Source organism: Pelophylax lessonae (genome assembly GCF_965119305.1).
Source record: "Pelophylax lessonae genome assembly, chromosome: 1".
NCBI classification, from domain to species: domain Eukaryota; kingdom Metazoa; phylum Chordata; class Amphibia; order Anura; family Ranidae; genus Pelophylax; species Pelophylax lessonae.
In genome coordinates, this window is record NC_138768.1 from 577733506 (window position 1) to 577756625 (window position 23120).

At 40.6% G+C, this 23120-nt stretch overlaps 1 protein-coding gene across 1 annotated transcript in view; it reads left to right on the plus strand.

Annotated features, from left to right (window-relative positions):
- LOC309548582 (transmembrane protease serine 11D-like) overlaps positions 1 to 23120 on the plus strand; it is a gene marked incomplete at both ends in the record, with an annotated part of 70124 nt that overhangs the window by 36843 nt on the left and 10161 nt on the right. Inside the window, 3 exons of the mRNA XM_082248556.1 lie at positions 3449 to 3487; positions 11172 to 11228; positions 15844 to 15900. Of these exons, the coding sequence (XP_082104682.1) occupies positions 3449 to 3487; positions 11172 to 11228; positions 15844 to 15900 (153 nt within the window). The remainder of the gene's footprint in view (positions 1 to 3448; positions 3488 to 11171; positions 11229 to 15843; positions 15901 to 23120) is intronic.

Consider the following 23120-nt stretch of genomic DNA (forward strand, 5'->3'; position numbering starts at 1 on the left):
CACACATCTAAACATGCAGTTTGTTTACCAGTGCGGGAAATTGCACTGTGCAAAAGTGTCATGCAATTCCCCTGCGACTGCAGTTTTTAAAAAGGTGCAGGGACCTTTTTCTGCATTTCCTGCATTTCAAGTGAATGGGCTGCTGTGCCCATGCAAATGCAGGCTGAACCACACACATAGGTGTGAACCAAGCCTTACAGTGGCGGGCCTGGTCCCAGACTCTTCTTCTTCCACTATGGTGGTCATGGTCCACTTTTCTCCTCTTCTAATAAATTATATAGACCGACGCTGATTCTAATGTGTAATACAATAAACAATCTCAGAGTATATAATTAAAATGCATAACACATATATGTATTAATTAATTGATAGTGATAAATAACAAAAGTCCATAAAAAAGTTCCTGTGGATGTACAATAGATACCTTGATTGTGATAGTGATAAATAATAAAAGTCCATGAAAATGTTCCCAATGGTAAATAAATTCATTTGGAGTATAAGGTTCGTCCGTATGTCTGGTAATGACTCAGATAACAGGTAAAGGAGTAGATGGATTGCCAGATGACTCAGATAACCATAGAGGTGTAGATGGACTGTCAGGCGTTTTGAAAGTAATGAAGTATTCATATAAAGATAAATAAGAGCTTCATAGTGTAGTATTTAAATGGTATTTCATGAAAAAATAGTAAACTTACAAATAAATTTGAAGAGATGTACAAGGAGAACGGACCGCTGGGTCTCCGCACTGAGCGACGTGGTAAAAATCCGAACCCTTGAGTACATACCCTTGAGAAAGTCACGGGTATTTGTGACGCAACGCAACGGTAGGAGCCGGTTGACGTCACTTCCGGTCTACAGTTTACAGTTTAAGTTCGGATTTTTATCACGCCGCTCAGTGCAGTCCGTTCTCCATGTACAGGTCTTCGAATTTATTTGTAAGTTTACTATTTTTTTCATTAAACGTCATTTAGATGCTACACTATAAGGCTCATATTTGTCTTTATATGAATACATCAATGAGACATTACTTTCAAAATGCCTGGCAGTCCATCTACACCTCTATGGTTATCTGAGTCATCTGGCAATCCATCTACAACACCTTTACCTGTTATCTGAGTCATTACCAGCCATACGGATGAACCTTATACTCCAGATAAATGTTTGATTTATTTACCATTGAGGAACATTTTTATGGACTTTTATTATTTATCACTATCACAATCAAGTTATTTATTGTACATCCACAGGAAATTTTTTATGGACTTTTGTTATTTATCACTATCAATGAATTAATACATATACGTGTTAGGCATTTTAATTATATGCTCTGAAATTGTTTATTGCATTACACATTAGAATCAGTGCCGGTCTATATTAATTATTAGAATATTTTATTGGTATGTGGTGACACTACACAGATTGGTGACTTTTTCCTTCATTTGCTATCACACATACATCTATTTTTAGGTTCACTGTTTTTACTGGTAGCGCATTGGTTCTTTACACTATATTTTCTACTCTTCTGCTTCTGGCTTATTGATTCTTGTCTGCTTGGGAAACTCAACTTGTGTGTGTATGAGAAAGACCCCCCAACACACACACACTGTAAAAGCACTCAGTGTTATGATTAAGAGAATTTGATTTAGTGAAACGTGTCAACTATGCTCTGTCTCCTGTCTCTGATTATTTTGTCTATCATGGATTTTTGGATCCTTCAATAATTTTTTTGCAATTTTCAAGTCGGAGTGCAGTCCTCTACTTCCAAAGATTATGGTTGCCGGGATTGCGGGTTTGACGTGCATCTGACTTGGATTGTTGGACTTCTCACACATGAGCGGTTTTCTGTGTGTGTGTTTGTGCAAAAGGACACAGTGGTCACAGTATGCACACAGTGGTCCCACTCTGGGCAGTCTGATCTGGCCGGCTCAGAAAAGCAGTTATTAGTTTATGCCAACATAGACTTGGTCTTGATTACTTCCAGTTTCCTTATGTCTGAAATAGTGGTAATTTTTTTTTTATTATGTTGTAGCCATAGTGACACATTGTGGAAGTTTAACACAAACAAGAACTAGCTGAATCTGTAGCACATGTCGAAAGGCTTTAATTAATTAGGCACAAGACTTTCTAATGCAAACATACCAGCAGAAAAGTGTAGAATAGATGATCTGGACAACTGCTTTACAAAAATCTTCACCTTTATTAAATACATGTAAAAACATCTTCTAACAGCTATACAGACACTGTGGAGACTGAAAAAGTCAGCACGTTTCATGTTTCATCAGGAAGTCATGATTAAGTGCTAAAAGTATGAAACGCATTGACTTTTTTAGTCCCCAAGTGTCTGTATAGCTTTTGGAAGTTGTATTACATGTATTTATGAAATTTAGAGATTTATGCAGTGTAGATTTCCAAATCATCTATTCTACTTGGCTACAACAGACCAAACTGCACCTTAATGAAAGGGGTATGGAGGTAAATGATGGCAAATTTACCTTGGAGTAGCATTATACTGTTTACCAGCAGAAAAGTGTTAAAAATATTTTTAAAAATGTTTTCTTTTTGTCTATGTCCCTGTTTGAGAGATTTCCTACAATCCTGGTAGAGGTTCTTACAGTAACTTATGCTGTGTCCAAAAACAAAATAAAAGTTAGTCTTTAAAGCTTAAGCTCAGTTAAAAAACAAAAAGGCAACAAGGTGCATGACTTACCATTGTTGTGCTGTTTTCCCTTTGCTGTTGTCTCCTGGTTTCAGTGAAATGTTCCTCCTATGATCCCCCGCCCCTGCTTCTGTAAATTTCTGGTGTGTCGGGGGTTAATAGAACTTAAAGAGTTGTTACAGGCACAAATCAAAAATGTCCGACTATGCCCACCCTTTCCACCCACCTCATCCATTCATAGAAGCTGGTACTACAGGATGGGCGGATCATTGAAAGGTCTGCCCCTCAATTCAAAGATTGTTTTTCATGCATAGGAGCTAGTCCGGTTTCAATGAAAGGAGGAGCTGAGCGGAAAGGGCAGACATAATCGGGCTCTCCTGGTGGGAGCCTGTCACAGCTCCCTCGGTTCTGTTAACCCCTGTCACAGCAGAGGAATGTGGTGGGGTGGGGTGGGTGGGGAGATATCAAGGGAGAAAGATTTCACCCAAAGCAGGAAACAGCAGTGCAACAGACACATCATACTGATGATAAGTAATGTCCCCTGTGCTTATTTTCTAGTTTATTATATAGATACTATATATATATATATATATATATATATATATATATATATATATATATATATACTGTATATAAATATTTTTTTTAACTAAAAAGGCGATGGCTACACATTTCCTAATAAATAAAAAAAATATAATAAACATAATATATTCATATACACACACACACATACCAATTTATACCAATTTATAAAAGCAAGCAGTAATCATTAATTATTATTTTTTCTTTTAGAAATTACATATGATGTGGCACAGAACCTCATTAACAGTGGTAAGTACAATCTTTTATTACATTTTGGGTAACACTTTTACAGTAAATGTTCAGCTCTAGCTGTATTTAAAAATCTGATGACATGCAGAGCCACCCTGTGAGACTAGCAAGTACCTCTGTTAGGCTTTAAATTTACCCTTGGGTCCAAAATCCCTTGGATGCTAGGCACAGGCTGCACATGGGACCTTTTAATAATGTGTAGCACTACTCCCTTGGCAGCTCTTTGATGCGGATTCCCTTGGGTTACCCATAGCAGCAACTTATCAATTCTTTAAGTGCTTTAAGTGTTTGGCTCAGTCTGGAAACAGTCCAGAGGATTTGGTTTTTGTTTTTTGTATTTTAGAACTTGGGATGGGAGAAGGGATGAGTGGGATACTCCAACTGGATGAACTATGCACAACTTGAGGACTTCTAGCTATGTTGAGTGTGGCAAGGCCGCTGCTTCTCCTTGCCACTGTAGTAAAGTATTAGATAAGCAAACTGTATAGTGAATTACTCTTCAGGGCCCCGCTTGGTACCCCCTTTACCCTTAGTCTTGCTAACTGTGTGAGCTGACCTTTTATCCTCTGACTTCTCTGGAATGGAACCCCTTCCTGGGCAGACCCCTTGGCAAGCCCCCTGGTACTCATGGACACTGTTTTTCCTAGATGACTCTGCCGGCAGCTCCACCGTCAGCTTTCCAGGATCCTTCAGGCTCAGCTCCACACCTGGCTCACTAGGCTGACTGCCAGTGACCGCCTTCCCCAAACAGCAGGAGGAGAGACAGCGGTCACCCTCCTCCTGGGACTCTGCTTCCCACCAAAGACGCCCTGTCACACGTGCCCTTGGCTTTTATGGTCAGTCCCAGGATGCACTGCAGTGGTGCCCTCCCACAGGGACTGCGACAAAAGCCTGTTTGCCACTGGCCAGGTTTCCTTCACTTTCCAACAGGCTCCCCTATTGGATACAGTGGGGACACTCCCTCAGACCAAGTGACTCCTGGACACATGTAACAGGCATAACTAACAGATCAGACTCCCCTGATAAGCAGATGGAGCATAACAATGCTTTTATCCTAGCACCTATCTAGGAGGGTGCTACAAATGAAAGGAAAATCTGGATGGCTGCACACCAAACTGGGATCCAAATGCTTTTATTCGCAAAAAAACATGAAGAACATGAAGAGCACTAAATGTACAAACAAGGTAGGAATGGCCCTGCCATTCCCAGTCTTAAGCCCTTCACCCTTGGGCCAAAAACATGTTCACATTATGGTAACATCTAAGTATAGGTCCACTTCATATCTCTGTCTTAATAGTGTTACTCATATATCATAAGACAGGCCAAAATTGTAGGTGGATGTAAACCATGAGGCCTAACCCATAGCTAATCAAATAGTGAATTGTGCTTTGAATGTCATTGTACTGTGTTTTTCATCTTGTACTTATCTTATGCCTGAACAAGGGTTCCTGCGTGGCCCTGAAACATAATTTACTACTGTAATGGGCTGTAATATGGTCTCTTTTTGGATTTTTGGTTGCTATTTTGAGACTCTAAGATGTGCTGGTGATATAACGTATGCTTTGACTTGTGTTGACAGCTGCAGAGTACCCACTTACTCGAAGCCATTTTCAGAAACGTGTGCAATGCAAATATTCTACTTGGCTAACTCGTCATGACTTGTCACATGAGGGAACCACAAAAAATGTGCTCATAAAGTGGGCAAACGTTCGGGATTGATTTGAAGTGAACACAGGCTAGACTAAAAAGTATGAGCAATTCTGCCTGGGTTCGGTTCACAGTGGGTTCATTGTAACCTGCGTGAAGTCTGCGAAAACTGAACTTTGCATCGAAACCCCTGAAGTCTAGGCAAGCTTTTGTCAAACTCGGTTATGGAGACTTGGGCATTGCCATAGGGGAAAATTAACAAAGCAATACATTTTTAAACTCAAAATCAAGGATCACATACGAAAAACACCAATTGTTTCAATGACATTCTTGAGCGATGCCTTTTAAGCTGTATGTGGTTTTAGTGTCACATATTTTGGATGTGTATTTGATTTTTTTTACTTTTACATTACTGCTTGGTAGCAGCTCCCCAGTCTGCTTTATTTCAACCTGAAAAAAATGTCTGGGTTGAATGGTGGCAGTCATAACAGCTGTAAAAGCTATAGGAAAAAAGTTTACTCTTAAAAAAATAAAGCTACAGTTGGGACAATACACAAGCACTAGCATAGACAGCATATAGAAAGTAACAAGCCAGGGTTTTTATTGCAACAAAAATTAGACTGTGAGCAACAAGTATTATACACTGGCTTGATAGTGCAGCTGCAAAGACAGCAAGACATTGGAGGTGTGAACCACACTTCATCTAAGCTCTTTTAATGTCAGTTGTGTTTCCTGAGAACTGGTTTATCTACACGGAAAACACACATGGCCTTTAAAAAAAATGTAGTCTAACAGCATTTTTCCATTGAGGAAAAACAAAAATAAAACAGGGTCACTGCAAAATGGCTTAGATTAAACCTCCCGATAACAAAGCAGCTAGTACAATCAGATTCACTATAATAAATACAAAAAATGTGCTGCGTTTTAAAAATAAAACTATCTAAAAAAATATTTTTTTTAACCATCAGTGTATCACCTGAAATCAGTGAAAACTCATATGACAAACCCAAAGCATGCAGAAAAAACACGCACAGAAAAATGTGTGCGTGTTACAATATATATACAGTACTACCAAATTTTAAAGAAGCTGGAATGTTGCCTAAAATCTGCATAAAACCAGAATGCAATGATTTGCAAATCTGATAATTATTATTAATATTACTATTATACAGGATTTAACAACAATAATTAATTGCTTTGAAATATAAAGGGAGAGAGCACACTTACAATACAATAAATTACAAGAGGGTTAAGAGTGCCCAGCTCATAAGAGCTTACAATCTAATAGGGTAGGGCAAATGGTACAAAAGGTTATAACTGTGGAAGATAAGCTGATGGAAGTGATAAAAGTTCAGTTAGTTGGAGGTGTGATAGGCTTCCATGAAAAGATGAGTTTTCAGGGATCGCCTAAAGGCAGCCAGAGTAGGAGATAGCCAGACAAACTGAGGTAGAGAGTTCCAGAGGATGGGAGAGGCTCTGGAGAAGTCCTGGATACAAGCATGGGAGATAAGGGAGCTTGAGAGCAGGTCTTAGGAGGCGTAGAGAGGAGGGTTTGGGTGAAGTTTGGAGACAGGATTGGTGATGTAGCTCGGGGCAGAGTTGTGAATGGCTTTGTATGTTGTTGTTAATATTTTGAATTTGATTCATTGGGCATTCGGAAGTCAGTGGAGGGATTGGCAGAGTGGAATGTAACACACTGAGCAGTTGGTAAGGTAAATGAGTCTAGCAGCATCATTCATTCTAGACTGAAGAGTGGAAAGCCTATGGAGAAGGGAGTTGCCATAGTCAAAGGGAGAGATAACAAGGGAGTGAAGGAGAAGCTTGGTGGTTTCATTAGTTTACAAAGGGTGAATTTTAGAGATGTTACGGAGGTGAAGTGTACAAGCTTTTGACAGTGATTCAATTTATAAACATTTTTCCTATTCACAATAGAAATAGAAAACATATCAAATGTTTAAACTGAGAAAATATACCATTTTAAGAATAAAATAAGGTCATTTTAAAATTGATGGCAGCAACATGTCTCAAAAAAGTTTGGACAGAGCCATGTTTACCACCATGTAGCATCCGCTCTTCTTTTGACAACACTGCGCTGGCCATACATTATACATTTTTCCTATTCGATTTAATTTAGATTTACCTTCAACTATGTAGCACAAGGGCCTGAAAGATTGCATACAAATTGAAAATGTTTAGGTTTGACCTCATTTAAGATAGTTATGGTAAATCTAAAGATTGGTGACAATCTTGGTTCCTCCACAGATACAGTGAAGTGAGTGAACGTAGCCACCCTAGAACAGGATATGTGTTATTTGCGGGGTCACCAGGTGAAAATTAAGGAAAGAAAGCCTTTTATTTGGGTTTAGATGCACTTTAATGATTCAAATCAAAGGGAAAATCCAATCTGATTGGTTACTACAGCCTACTGTACATTGTACATTATCTTATAAGCATTTCTTTGGAGCAGGGCCTGATTCCTGTTTATCCAAACTAAACCGTGACCTAGGATGGCAGGGCTGCTAAGTATGGTATGAAGCCTTATCTCAAGTTGCTATTAGTAAGGGTCTTCTCAAACTTTTGCACTGCAGTAAAGTGTATTGGTGCAATGTGGTGCAACTCATTCTAAATGACACCTGCTCAACGCATTAACATGCTGTGTCCTGTGCTGTGAAATTTGTTAGTGCATTTTGGTGCATTAGGCAGCCCTTTAAAGTGAACATCAACATCTTGCCCTACCCTTCCAAAGTTCTAGGTGTACTGATGCATCATTGTGTTAGCTATCTTTTTTAGTCTTTCTGCCCCCAGCAGTGTGCTTTGTGTGGCTATGATATCTGACCTTTTTGTGTGAAATGAGGCTAATCAGTGGATTAGAATAGCAGGAAAGAGGCAAAGGACAATTGTCCAAAGAGGGGGAAGTGTAAATCTGAACTAGCTTGGCGATGTATTATTAACACTATAACATTTTTTTACCACTTGTTCTTTGTAGCCTAAATTTATTATCAACAAAAAAACGAATTTCATCTGGCACCACTGCTAAAATCAGCACTGTGTCAGTACTAGGTTGTAAGGATATCATACTTACTGCCATTTTGATAAGCAGGGCTTGGATTTTTGTTTGGTTTCCAGCTACAAAATATCACTAAGCAGATTCAAAAAAATATTTTTTCCTTTATTATTATTCCTTTACAATTGCTAGTTGCGGTATTGGGATAATTACACAATGGAGAGGGCATTGCTGCTACAAACCGACAGGAGTAGTGACTGCATCACTACTCTTGTCAGCTTAGTGCGGCAAGTCACAGGCCAAATCCGAAGAACAGAAGAGAGTCAGGAGGAGGTGCTCTTTCCCTTCCAGACCCTCTTCCTGCCACTGATACTCCCGCATCTGGACTGTCAGATTGGGACTATGCAGGGGAAGCCAACTCTGTAAAGTCCTGATCTGACGGCAGGAGTCCCCGAGCCGCTCTCCCATACCCCTGCAGCAGCGAAGCATCTCTCTCCACTGGGGAAAATGTGTAAAGTCCGCTGGCCCTAGGCTCCTCCTCAACTCTGGTGTGCCAAGATGGGGAGGAGCCTGTGGCTAAGGACATAACACTGCTGCGCTGCATCTGAAGTGTGTTTGAGGGAGGGGTGGAATTGTACTGAGAATATGGTTGGGACCCAATATATTATTCTGTGCTGGACCCTACATTTTCCTGCCAGACTGACAAATTATAGAAAGTAGATGCAGAAAAATACAGCTGTATTTTCTCTTCCTAATGCAGACATGGTACAGGATTGATTTAGTCTCTCATTTACATTTTTTTACAGTTCCAAGTGCTACATATTTTAGTACTTCAACGCAGAGCAGTGACCAAACTGTATTCGGTATGTTGCACATATAAAACAAAGAGAAACTAAATTATTATTATTACACAGGATTTATATAGCGCCGACAGTTTATGCAGCGCTTTATAACTTGATGGTAGACAGTACAACTACATTACATTTTAATACAGTAGGAATCAGAGAGCCCTGCTCGTTAGAGCTTACAATCTAAGAAGGAGGGTCAAGAGATACAAGAGGTAATAACTGTGGGGATGTGCTGATGGAGAACACAAAAGTATAGTTGTTAGGGGGGGCATGATAGGCTTTTCTGAAGAGATGATTTTTTAGGGATCATCTGAAAGTGGACAAAGTAGGAAATAGTCAGACCGATTGGGGTAGAGCATTCCAGAGGATGGAAGAGGCTCGGAAGAAGTCATGGAGGTGAGCATAGGATGAAGTGACAAGGGAGCTAGAGAAGAGGAGGTCTTGGGAGGAACGAAGAGAACAATTTGGTTGGTATTTTGTGACAAGGTTAGTGATTTAGCTGAGGGGCCAAGTTGTGGATGGCTTTGTAAGTTATTGTTAGTATCTTGAACTTAATTCATTGATTGAGTGGCAGCCAATGGAGGGATTGGCAGAGGGGTAGCAGATACTGAGCAGTTTGTAAGGTGGATGAGCTTGGCAGCAGCGTTCATGATGGACTGGGGGGATAGCCTATTTAAAAGTAAGCCAATGAGGAGGGAGCTGCAGTAGGCGAGACAAGAGATGACCAGGGAGTGGATTAGAAGCTTTGTGGTATCATTGGTTAGAAAGGGGCGTACCTTGGAGATGTTAAGGAGGTTGAGGTGGCAAGCTTTGGACATCGATTGGATGTGGGGCCGAAAGGCTAGTTAAGAGTCCAGGATTACACCTAGGACCCTGGGATGGGAGGATGGGTTGGTAGTTGAGACGTTGATTTTGACAGAGAAATCAGGGGAAGAGGCATGGGGGGGAGGAAAAATAATTAACTCAGTTTTGGATAGGTTGAGTTTGAGGAAGAGATGTGGCATCCAGGCTAATATGTCTGTTAGTAAGTTGGTGATGCGTGAGGAGACTGATGGAGTAAGCTGATGGGTGCAGAGATAGATTTGTGTGTTGTCAGTGTAGAGATATTGAAAGCCATGAGAGGCAGTCAACTGACCCAGAGTAGAGGTGCAGATTGAGAAAAGGAGAGGTCCAAAAACAGAACCTTGGTGGACCCCGACGGAGAAAGGAGGAGGAGAGGAGGTAATAGAGTTGTAAGTGACACTGAAGGTGGGATGGGATAGGTAGGATGAGAACCAGTGAAGAGTACAGTCACAGAGACCAAAGGAGTGGAGTTTTTTATTTATTTTTTTTGAGGAGGGGGTGGTCCACTGTGTCAAAGGCAGCAGAGAGGTCCAGAAGGAGTAGTACAGAAAAGTGTCCATTGGTTTTAACCGTTAATAGGTCGTTTATGAGTTTAAGGAAAGCAGTTTCTGTTGAGTGTGGAGGGCAAAATTCAGACTAAAAGGGGATCTAGAAGTATATTCTTAGTCAGATGGTCGGTTGAGGACCAGTCGTTCAAGGAGTTTGGAGGAGAAGGGAGTAAGGTGATGGGGTATAGGTTGTTATGATTGGTGGGGTCCAGCGGGGGCTTTTTAAGGATGGGGGTGACTAGCGCATGCTTAAGAGAGTTGGGGAAAATGCCAGAAGAGAGGGAGAGGTTGAAGATGTGAGTTAGAGAGTGTAGAATAGAGTTAGAGGGTGAGCATAGCATTTGCGAGGGAGCAGGATCCAGGGGTAGGTGGTTAGCTGAGTGTTAGAAAAAAGTTTAGCAACCTCGTTAATACTGACTGAATGAGGGAAGTAATGATTGTACCTGTGGACATAGGGGGTTAAGTGGGGGAGGTTTACAACAGCAGACCACTTTTCTCTCTTCATGGGGATCGATCGCGGGTGCCTGCCCCCGTGCATCAGCTTCCCCGCTAGTGAGTGGGCGCCCCAGGATCGCTCCCGCGAACAGGTACGGCGATTCGCGGGAACCTGCTGCGGATGGTCGGCAAGTGGTTAAAATCTGATATTTCAGCTGTCATTTTGAATGCTGGGCCCTTCAATCTACTGTCAGACTGACAAACTATAAAGAGTAGATGCAGGAAATACCATTGTCTTTTCTTTTTAAATGCAGACATGGCACAGGATTGATTACTTTTTCATTTACTTTCTTTTACAGTTCCAAGCTATACAAATTTTAGTACTTCAACACAGAGCACTGGTCAGTCTGTATTAGGTAGGTTGAATACATGAAACAAAAGGAAACTAAATGGTTTTCAGTCAGTTTTATAAACCAATTTTCGACTACAGTATTGTTTCATATATAGAATATACTGTATACAGTATTGTGGAAAAGTTTTTTAGGCAGGTGCGAAAAAATGCTGCAATTAAGAATGCTTTCAGAAATAGAAGTGTTAATAGTTTATTTTTATCCATTAACGAAATGGAAAGTAAATTAACAGAAGAGAAATCCAAATCAAATCAATATTTGGCATGACCATCCTTTGCCTTCAAAACAGCATCAAGTCTTCTAGGTACACTTGCACAGAGTTTTTGAAGGAACTCAGCAGGTAGATTGTCCCAAACATCTTGGAAAACTAAGCACAGATCATCTTGTGATGTAGGCTGCCTCAAATCCTTGTGTCTCTTCATGTTATCCCAGACAGACTCCATGATGTTAAAGTTAGGGCTCTGGGGGTGCCAAACATTACTTCCAGGACTCCTTGATCTTCTTTACGCTGAGGATAGTTCCTAATGACATTGACTGCATGCTTGGGGTTCTTGTCCTGTTGCAGAATAAATTTGTGGCCAGTCACACGCCATCCTGATGGTATGGCATGATGGATAAGTACTGTATCTGTCTGCATTTCTCAGCATTGAGGATGAGGACACCGTTGATCTTGACCAAAACTCCCACTTGGTTTGCAGAAATGCAGCCCCAAACTTGCAAGGATCTCCACCATGCTTCACTGTTGCCTGCAGACACTCATTATTGTACTGCTCTTCAGCCCTTTGTCAAACAAACTGCCTCCTACAACAGCCATATATTTCAAATTTTGACTCATCAGTCCAGAGCACCTGCTGCCATTTTTCTGCACCCAGTTCCCATATTTTCTTGTATTGTTGAGTCGCTTAGCCTATTTTCCATGTTGGATATATGGCTTTTTGGCCAACCATTGCATCTACGGTCCTCATCACTGCCTGTTTCTTTGTGCTTCTTCAAAAGAGTTTAAACAACACAGCTTGAAACCCCAGTCTGCTTTGAAATATTTGCCTGGGAGAGACCTTGTGTTTTTTTGCCACTGCTCAGTTTTGCCATGGTGTATGGCCTGTGACATGAAACTGTCTTCCACAACCTCACCTTAGAAGCAGAGTTTGGCTGTTCCTCACCCAGTTTTAAGCCTTCTACACAGCTGTTTCTGTTTCAGCTAATGACTGTGTATTAACCTATGTACAAAATTGATTGGTATACTTGATTAATCATACACTTGACTCTAATCCTACAAAACCCCTGACTTTGTGCAAGTGTACAAAGTGTGCAAGTGTAAGAATTGATGTTGGTTTGAATCCAAAGGGTAGTTACACAAAATATTGATTTGATTTAGATTTTGACAGTTTGCTCACCTTGTATTTTGTAAATTGATAAAAAAATACACAATTTAAATATGTATTTTTGACAGAATTCTTACTTACCGACATTTCTTCCTAAAACTTTTGCACAGTAGTGTGTGTGTGTGTGTGTGTGTGTATATATATATATATATATATATATATATATATATATCACACTGGGTTACCTAAATAGACAGTGCATGCTTTGAGACACTTTTTTTTCAGATTGAAACTTTAGACTCAGCTGTCTAACAAGGATTGAGTCGCTTTTGACTGGTGACACCTCCTCATTGTCTTGTGCACGGACATGTTTTTCTGTGTGCTGTACTGCCAAAAATGCATCCTGCCCCTTTTAGGACCTTTTTTAATTTTGATTCAAAAGAATAGGCTGCTTTACTTCAACATGTAGCATAAACGACATGTAGCATAATGTATTTTATTCACTCTTGGTATTGGCACACCCCTTAAAATCTGATCTTTCAGCTGTAATTTTTTCTAAAAAAAAGGTGGTGGTCCCTTTTTTACAGTTCCAAGCTATACAATATCTAGTACTTCAACAAAGAGCACTGGCCAAACTGTATTAGGTGTGTTGAATACAGAGAGAAACTAAATGGATTTCAGACAATTTGTAAAAATATATATATATATATATATATATATATAAAAAAAATGAATATATATATATATAAAAAAAATTAATATATATATATATATATATATATATACTGCTAAGATTAAAGGTACACTAGCCCTGACACACATGCATGTGTGTATATAGTTACATAGTTACATAGTTACATAGTTACATAGTAGGTGAGGTTGAATAAAGACAATAGTCCATCCAGTTCAACCTGTGTAGGTGTGTGTGGCTGTAATCATCTCACATACCCCTGAATGTTCTGATCCTTGAGATGTAAGTCTAAGAGTCTTTTGAAAGCCACCATACTACCCGCAGAAACCACCTCTTGTGGTAGAGAATTCCACAATCTTGTAGCCCTAACAGTAAAGAACCCCCCACGTTGCCTGAGGTTAAAACGCTTCTCCTCTAATCGCTTTGTATGCCCTCGAGTCCTCATGCAATCCCTTCGAATGAACAGCTTTTTTTCTAAGCTGGGATCCCCATTAAGATATTTATAAATTGCTATCATGTCCCCCCTCAGACGTCTCTTCTCCAGGGAGAATAAATCGAGCGACTGTAGACGCTCTTCATAGTCAAGGTCCTCCAATCCCCTAATTAGTTTAGTTGCCCTTCTCTGGACTCTCTCCAGCTCCAACACATCCCTCCTGAGGACTGGCGACCAGAACTGGACAGAATACTCCAGATGCGGTCGGACCAGAGTTTTATAAAGTGGAAGGATTATAGTCTTATCTCTGGAATACATCCCTTTCTTTATGCATGGCAATATTCTGCTGGCTTTGGCAGCTGCCGCTTGACATTGCATGCTGTTGCCTAATCTATCATCAACCAAGACTCCCAGATCCTTCTCCATTTTTGATTCCCCCAAGGGTTCCCCTCCTAACGTGTATTGTGCTTTTATGTTTTTAGTCCCCAAGTGCAAAACCTTACACTTCTCCACGTTAAACCTCATTTGCCATGTCCGTGCCCACTCTGTAATTTTGTCCAGGTCATTCTGTAGGATATCTGCTTCATGCTGTGCAGTTATTGCCCTGGCCAATTTTGTGTCATCTGCAAAAACTGATATCGAACTACTGATCCCGACCTCAATGTTGTTTATGAATAAATTGAACAAGGTTGGTCCCAGGACTGAGCCCTGGGGCACCCCGCTTACTACCTATATATATATATATATATATATATATACAGTATCTCACAAAAGTTACATTTTTGTAAACATTTTATTATATCTTTTCATGTGACAACACTGAAAATATGACACTTTGCTACAATGTAAAGTAGTTAGTGTACAGCTTGTATAACAGTGTAAATTTGCTGTCCCCTCAAAATATCTCAACACACAGCCATTAATATCTAAACCGCTGGCAACAGAAGTGAGTACACCCCTAAGTTAAAATGTCTAAATTGGGCCCAAAGTATCAATAGAAAGAGTATTATTTCGAAACTCGGAAATGTTGTGTGTTCTGTGATTTGATGGTGCCACCATTGATTTCGAAATTCAACCAACCAAGCCTTCAATTTCACCTCATATTGCTACAGAAAATAATTTTCGTGACTGAGAATCTTATTTTCTTTCTTGGAATTTTCTTTTCTTGCACTCATGCACATTTCTTTTTCAATTATATTTCTCGCACGATTCTCCCATCATTGATTAGAAAATCGTTCGTTTTTTCAAAAAAATTTCCAACATGCCCGATCATTCAAATTCAATGACTGCACGAAAATCAGCTGTTGCTGTGGCCCACTAAAGGTGCAAACTTCAAACGAAAATTCTTAGATAAGATTTTTGAAAGAAAAGTTTCTCGAAATTTGACCCATGTATGGCCAGCCTAATGCTGGCCATACTACATACGAAAAATCGTTCAAACTCATTTTTGAAAAACGAAAACTATCGTGCCATCATGTAATGACCGATAAGTCGTTCAATGGACATAAATGAATCTGTTTTTTGTTCGCTTTTTCACATATACCTAGTACAAACAGTGTGAATGAGAAACACATTAACCTTTCAATTTATCGCTTGTTCGGCAGAAAATTTCCAAACCTGTCCTTTGTTTTTTTGGCTCATAAACATCACAACCGATTACCAATTAGTGCCCATTAACTGGCCGAAAAACGAAAGAACTGTTCAAATGACCACATTTCGGACGATTTTTCGTATAGTGTATGGCCAGCATAAGGGTCTGCATATGAGTGTGTACTGTAACTCTTAGTATTTAAAGGGAGACATTTCTGACCCATCCTCCATTGAGTCATTGACCTGGAATATACGTATTATTGCCTTTTTTTTTAAAAAGGAAGCCTGTACTAAGATACATTTGGATCTGCTATTTCTGGACTTCTAAAAACGCTAGTTGCATTGCCACCACATGCTTCTATACTTTCTAAATCATAGATCTGGAATATGCATCTGGCAAGTAAATTCAGACTGTTGTCAAAACTGTCAGTCTACATGCTTATTCCAGATCAGCTACTCCGAATGTTTTGATGCTATAGGATCAGCATAACAGCCAGCCAACTGATAATATCAGAAGGATTTTTCAGTAATGGCTTCCTCCACATTGAATTGATTTAATTTTCTTCTATCTATTTTCATTTACAGTTCCAGGCTATACAAATGTTAGGACTACAGCACAGAGCACTTCCCAAACTGTAATAGGTAGGTTGAGTACATGAAACAATGAACAGCCCCGTTATAAGTCAACAACACCCAGAGCTTTAATGTATGTCACAAAGCACGAATGCACTGTTACTGCAATTGTCCAGGCTGGGAGCAGACTGTTTATAGGAAACTTATACTGAGAGAAATATGCAGGCTGCCATAAGTAGTTGTCTAGCTGTCTTTGGCTTTAGTACTGTCAGTCAATGGCCTGGAACAAGAATGCAAAAAGTAAAGTCACAATTCCAGATCTGCATATTTGGTCCACATCAGTGATTGGACGCCTATGGGTGACCCTGCCAATTAAGCAACTAGCATTTTTAGATTATGTACATATACAGTAATTGACACATTAGGATTTATTAGCATGTATTTATGTTAGTACTGAAGGGCATTTTGGGCAACTTTGCAGTGACATGGTTATTTACTATAATGGCAGGTTTACAGTAATTACCGTGCAACTCATTATACAAGGATAATAATAATTACATTGGTAATGACAACAATAGTTAAAGCTGATCTCCATGTTTCAGTGCAGTTTACACTAGCTGTTCCAAACAAACTATTCTCATCACTCACAGAGGCTGCTGCTGAAAGTGCTGAAAAAGCTGTATGTAGCCTCAGCTACACACAGTATATAGCGCTGTGTTTGGGCTGCAGGATAGGAAATTCCCACCCCGCTAACAATATTAATTCATGGCAAGCAGGGCAGCTGATAAGGCAGTAGAGCTAGCCCTCCTGTACTGATTCCGGACCCCATCAGTTCAAAAGGGGGGCCAGGGTACCTGCTGAGCAGGAGGTCCAGCTGTATTGTCTTATTGCAGACACCGATCCTCTTCTGCCTCCCTTTGCTGTGCTGCCAGCTTCACCTCTTCTTTCCCCCTCTAGCTGCACTGCTAGCACCTTCTAGAACATGCACTCCTTCTATCTGATGCTCTTTTCCCTCACAGCGCTGCCAGCTTCCCTACGCTCCTCTCCTGCTGGAAGCTGCTGCAGACACTAAGGGAGTGGAGAGCATGGGAAGGTGCGGGTAAAATATGTAATTTACTGGCCACTTCCATTTCTAAATGAACACGGTGAGCCATCTGTACCAATCACTCCTGTGTCCATTTGCCACTGAAACATAGTAAACTATGTTTACTATGCTTCAGTTTGTGAATGAGCAGGAAGCCTCAGAGTGCTTCATATTCATTCATCTATGCAGCTATATATACAGAGAAAGGGACTGATAAATCTATGTCCACAGTCACTTTTAGTCAGGGGAAGGGGGCCCTGTCAGGTAGGCTGTATGGGGCTCCATGGTTTCTAACAGCAGCCCTGACAGCAAGCTTTGTATTCTGTGAATGAATGCAAATCTAACTCTGATTGACTGAGTTTATGATGTCATCTTCCCACCTCGCCTCCTCAGCCAATCAGAGGAAGCTTTGTATTCATTCATAGAATATGAAGTTGTAAATGGCTGAGCAATGCTCAGCAGACTCAGTTTCACTCCAGGTACGGGATGGGAAGTTCTCGTCTCACTGTCGGAACACAGCAATGTATACTGTACATAGCTGAGACTATATAAATAGAGTAAAACCTTGGATTGAGAGTAACTTGGTTTGGGAGCGTTTTGCAAGACAAAATTTTGATTTGATAAATAAGCAATGTCTTGATATACAAGTAGCGTCATATCACAACTGAGCATAAAAGAGAAGAGAGACGCCTCTAAGTGTAGCAATATGGTCACATTTAAAAAAGGTACAACATTTAGCAACTCACGTGGTTGATAAATAAAAGAGGCACATCTAAGTATTCAGGCATCCGGGTTAAAGCTGTCCACATAGACAATCCTCCGCACCACTATGGATGCCATCCCTCTACTGCAGGGTAGTCTTCCTGGTCACGACTGTAGACTGACAGCAGTGAGAGCCAGCGGTGAGGAGGACGGCCTATGTGGACAGCTTTACCCCGAATGACTGCATTCTTAGATGTGCCTCTTTTATTTATCAACCATGTGAGTTTCTTTGTAGCTCCTGCTGGATTTTGCTTCTAAACCCCTTGTGGAGGCGCCATTTGTGGATGGACATTTTATGGTTACACAATCTATCACATTGCTATAATCTTTTTATATGGACTATAAACTGAAGGATTTGTGAATAAATGGCTGTGGAATGAATCATCTGAGTTTCCAATATTTGTTATGGGGAAATTCCCTTTTATAAAAGAGCGCTTTGGATTACAAGCATGTTTCTGGAACTAATTATGCTCGCAATCCAAGGTTTTACTGTAGTTCATTTGGATTAGCTTGGTCCAAATGAACTGTTTAAACTGTGCTTATTATTTTATATCGCTATAGAAAGCAGGATGATTAGAAAAGTTACAATTAATCACATTTTATTTAGAACATTAATTGTAGACACATTTTACATATTTCTAATTCACACCAGAGTGGCTAAAACCTGAGAGTAAAGTGTTAAGTCAGTGATACACGAATTGAAATTCGCTAGTTAAGCAGGAACCGGCCAAATTTTGATTCACAGATTGCTGTTTCTGTTCATGAGAAGTTGACCAATCGATCGACTTTTAATGATCAGTCTTGTTGGTATATTTTCGCTTGATCAGCGCATGCAGATTATAGGCTCTAGCACTGATCAGTGTAGTCTTACAGCAGGGAGACCCACTGTCAGAATACAAAGACACAGCGGAAGGATTCCATCATCTGCCTCTAATGTGTGGATGGGGACATCTGTTCAGTTTTTTTCATTCTGCTCTGGCTGGCTGAACAAAAAAACTGAGCTAAGTATGGCCAGCTTTAGTGATTTCTACTCATTGTGATGGGTAATTATCATAAATAAGAAAGCAAATTCTGCAAAAATCTCTTAACCTTTGCTAACCACAAATACGATACTTAAGCCCCGTACACACGTACCGAATGTCGGCCGAACGATCGGCCGTCTTTTGTCCGGTGCTGTCCTGTCGGTTGAAAAGTGCTAAAGACTGCACACGAATTTTGTCGGCCTACAACAGCCGACTTCAGAAGTGATGTCATGTGATGGTTAACTTTCCGTGTGTTTTTTCTTCTCTGAGCATGCCCAGTCTTGCTCATCTGCTGTTAGTCGGCCGAATTCTGTACTGACTGGCGAACAATCGGCCGTTCTGGTGACGGCCAACAAAAATTTTATAGCATGCACACCCGATTCTGTTCGGCCGAAAAGTCGCAGTCGGTTGTCGGAAGCATCATACTAACAAGCCGACAATTGGCTGATCGTTCGGCGGCCGAATATTTACGGCCGACAATCGCTACGTGTGTGCGGGCCTTTACTCTTCAGCGCCTGTCACACTCTTAAAACAGAACTTGAGCCAAAAAGAACTAGAAGAAATGAATAGCCTATTATAGGAAAAAATAACAAAACTAGATTTTGCTGCAATATTTACCTCTAATGCAGAGATTCTTCCTGCAGTACTTTTTTTCTGTCACTAGATGTCTTCAGTCTGATCACCAGCATTTCTCAACCACCTTTCTTTCAATCCAGTTAGCACTGCTAAGCAGTATAGTGATGAGCTCCTCTGCCTGTCACTCTGCTTTCTCTTAGAATGACTCAAAATTCTCGTAGAATGTCATCACATGAACTGATTGGCTCCTTGTGCTACTTTCTCCTCTCACACTCCAGATCTGCTGCATAGCAGCAGTAAGAGGCTAATACCAGGTCAGATTAAGGTACTTACGCCTGCTGGTATTTATAAAATTCTTTTAATGTTGTACATAGGTGCGTGCAGCCTATTGCATTACGGTGTACACCCCAAAGCTCAAACATGCATGCGTATGTATGTGTGTATGATGGTATGTGTAACAGTTAATGGATGGGCGTGATGTCACCCGACCCCCGGCGCTAATACGGAAGACAGGACAGGTCATGTGCATTCACATGGAACACGTGGCTTATGCTGAGCTCGGAATCACAGACTTGTCCAGTCTTGCTTGGGTTCAATATTCAGTGATACTGAAACGATCCATTGCCATTTTTAAAAGGGGTCTTAAAGGGGAACTTGGTAAATAAAAGATGTCCAGTTATGCATTAATTTAAAAAAAACAACCAAAAAACCCCATTAACCTTCAATAAAAAAATAATACTATATATATATATATATATATATATATATATATATATATATATATATACTGTATATGTATGTGTGTGTGTATATATATATATATATATATATATAAACCAAAAAAGGGCGGCACTCATGGGTCCATTGTTGTATATTACATATATATATATATATATGTATGTGTATGTATGTATGCACATATACTGTACATATACACATATACATATGCAGACAAACACACTCTTATAAAAAATATTGACAAACATTTTTAAAATGTATTAAAACAAGGTAGACGCGTTTGATAATGATTAAGCACACATTGTAGTGTGTGAAACGGGTCTACCTTGCCACTATTTGTCACATTGGGATGTCCAGTCAATAAATCTGGATTTTGACCTCATCTGGATTGCAGCTGTTCCTGTTTTCTTTACTGACTATCCACCGAAGCGAGCCGGGGTGTGCACCGGTGTGTGTCATCAGGCTTTCATACCACCTTGAGCAGTGAGTTTCTTTCCTTTGATTGTATTAAAACATGGACAGTGTCAGTCAAGCAGTGGACATGTCAGTAGGGCAGAAGTCAGTGTCGGTAGGGAAGTGGACGGTGTGGGGGTTTTTTTTTTGCAATTTTATTTTTTTATGACTCTGTATAATTTTATTTTTTTTTATTTTTTTTATTTTTTGGAGCCCCCCTGTTGAGGGGCTTTGAAAAGATCTCATCATAGGGAATCTGTGCCACACGGGAAGATGACATTTCCCAAAGTGCATCAACACTCATCAACAAGATTCTCAGTATATTTAATGGTGCCCAGGGATATGTGAGCATCTTGTTGCTTGAAGCTTGGTACTCAGAGCTCAAAAAAGTACATGAGTTTCTTTGAGTACATTTTTAGCCACCATAGGTTTCAATGGGAGTGCCTGAAAAATGCCTGAATACACGTAACTCGCGTTTTTACACACCCCAGAGTTGGAGAAAGTGCCCTGTGTGAGTGGAGGATTACATTGCGGATGGATTCCCATACTGTGTTGCCCTGTCAGTGCTAACAAAGCTGTCTGATGCCTTTCTGATGCAGCTTAAAAGCTGATAAGTATGCAAAGATGGTGGTTTGAAGCAACATGTGGTAATATATTTGAACTGTTGAATGAATGCTACACATGGATAACTGTTGGAGATATTATTTAAAACAAAGAAGGGACTTTCTATGCACATTTTAAAGTAACTTTTTTGTTGGTCGTTTTTGTCAGACGTATATTATTTACACTATTTTGATTATAAGATTGTTTTACTCATTCTTAATCACTTAAGCGCTGCACTTTTGGTTTCACATAATTTGTAAATAGTTCATAAAGCAGAAAGTTAGTGACCAAAAGAGACTTTTGTATCAAGTGAAAATGTCTGTAAAGTGAAGATACTGTGTATCTAAAGCAAACATTTTTTTTTTTCAGTTGTCGATAGAGTAGGGAATGGTTAAAATCGATGTACATTTTGTTTTGTTTTTTTACATCTGTGTCCCATTAGGTGTCTTTCCCTTTTCTTCTTGTCCTAAAGATATAACAAAAAGAAAGAGGTCATTTCTTTGAAGGGAGGTGAAAAAGCCTCTTAAACTTTGTCCATATTGGAAGATTTACCCTCACCTCCTTTTGGGAGACAACTGTATCTTCTGAATTTCCAATCACTTTTTGTGTCAGTGACTATCATCACTAGGACAACTAAAGGGGGTGAATTTACCAAGTAGGCATACAGGCTGCAAAAATAGCCTGAAAGGTTGGACTTGGGAATCCCACTGTTTGACAGCTTCTAGGTAATTTACTCTCTGATATCCTGAACAAGGGTGAAAAACTAGAAAAGAGATCCATAGTTAAATACAGTTACCGTATATACTCGAGTATAAGCCGACCCGAGTATAAGCCGAGGCCCCTACTTTTACCACAAAAAGATGGGAAAAATCATTGACTCGAGTATAAGCCTAGGGTGAGAATGCAGGGCGGCGGGCATGGTGCAGGAGAATGCAGGGTGACTGGCATGGTACAGGAGAATGCAGGGTACTGGCATGGTGCAGGAGAATGCAGGGTACTGGCATGGTGCATGAGAATGCAGGGTACTGGCATGGTACAGGAGAATGCAGGGTACTGGCCTGGTGCAGGAGAATGCAGGGTACTGGCATGGTACAGGAGAATGCAGGGTACTGGCATGGTACAGGAGAATGCAGGGTACTGGCATGGTGCAGGAGAATGCAGGGTACTGGCATGGTACAGGAGAATGCAGGGTACTGGCATGGTGCAGGAGAATGCAGGGTACTGGCATGGTGCAGAAGAATGCAGGGTACTGGCATGGTGCAGGAGAATGCAGGGTACTGGCATGGTACAGGAGAATGCAGGGTACTGGCATGGTGCAGGAGAATGCAGGGTACTGGCATGGTGCAGGAGAATGCAGGGTACTGGCATGGTGCAGGAGAATGCAGGGTACTGGCATGGTGCAGGAGAAGAGAATGCAGGGTACTGGCATGGTGCAGGAGAATGCAGGGTACTGGCATGGTGCAGGAGAATGCAGGGTACTGGCATGGTACAAGAGGATCCGGGGTTGTGGGCATACTACAGGAGATGCAGTGCTGTGGGCATGGTACAGGTGGACCATGCCCGCAGCACTGCATCCCTTGTAGTGTGCCCGCAGCCCTGCATAATGGCAGGTAGTGAAGCTGTTTCACTTACCTGTTCCAGAGGCGCCTTCATTTTAAAAATGGCGCCGCCCGGGGCCGACACGTCATTGCGCATGCGCGGTGACATGTAAGCGACGGACGGTGCCATTTTTAAAGCTTAAGCCCGTCGGAGCGGCCAGGGACTTTTTTTTTTTTCCTTGACTCGAGTATAAGCCGAGGGGGGCGTTTTCAGCACACAAAAAATGTGCTGTAAACTCGGCTTATACTCGAGTATATACGGTACATCTTACATTGTTGAGGGACAGTGTAAGAGGTGCTGGTCATATTATAATCAGGTAATTAATATGCAATAAACAATTAGTGATAGTCTGTGTTTGTCAGTAGTAGAACAATAATGGGTCTACTGGAAGGATTAATAGGTGAAGTGCTGGTGACTAAGGACGAGCCTAAGTTTTGGCTGAACTCAGTTCA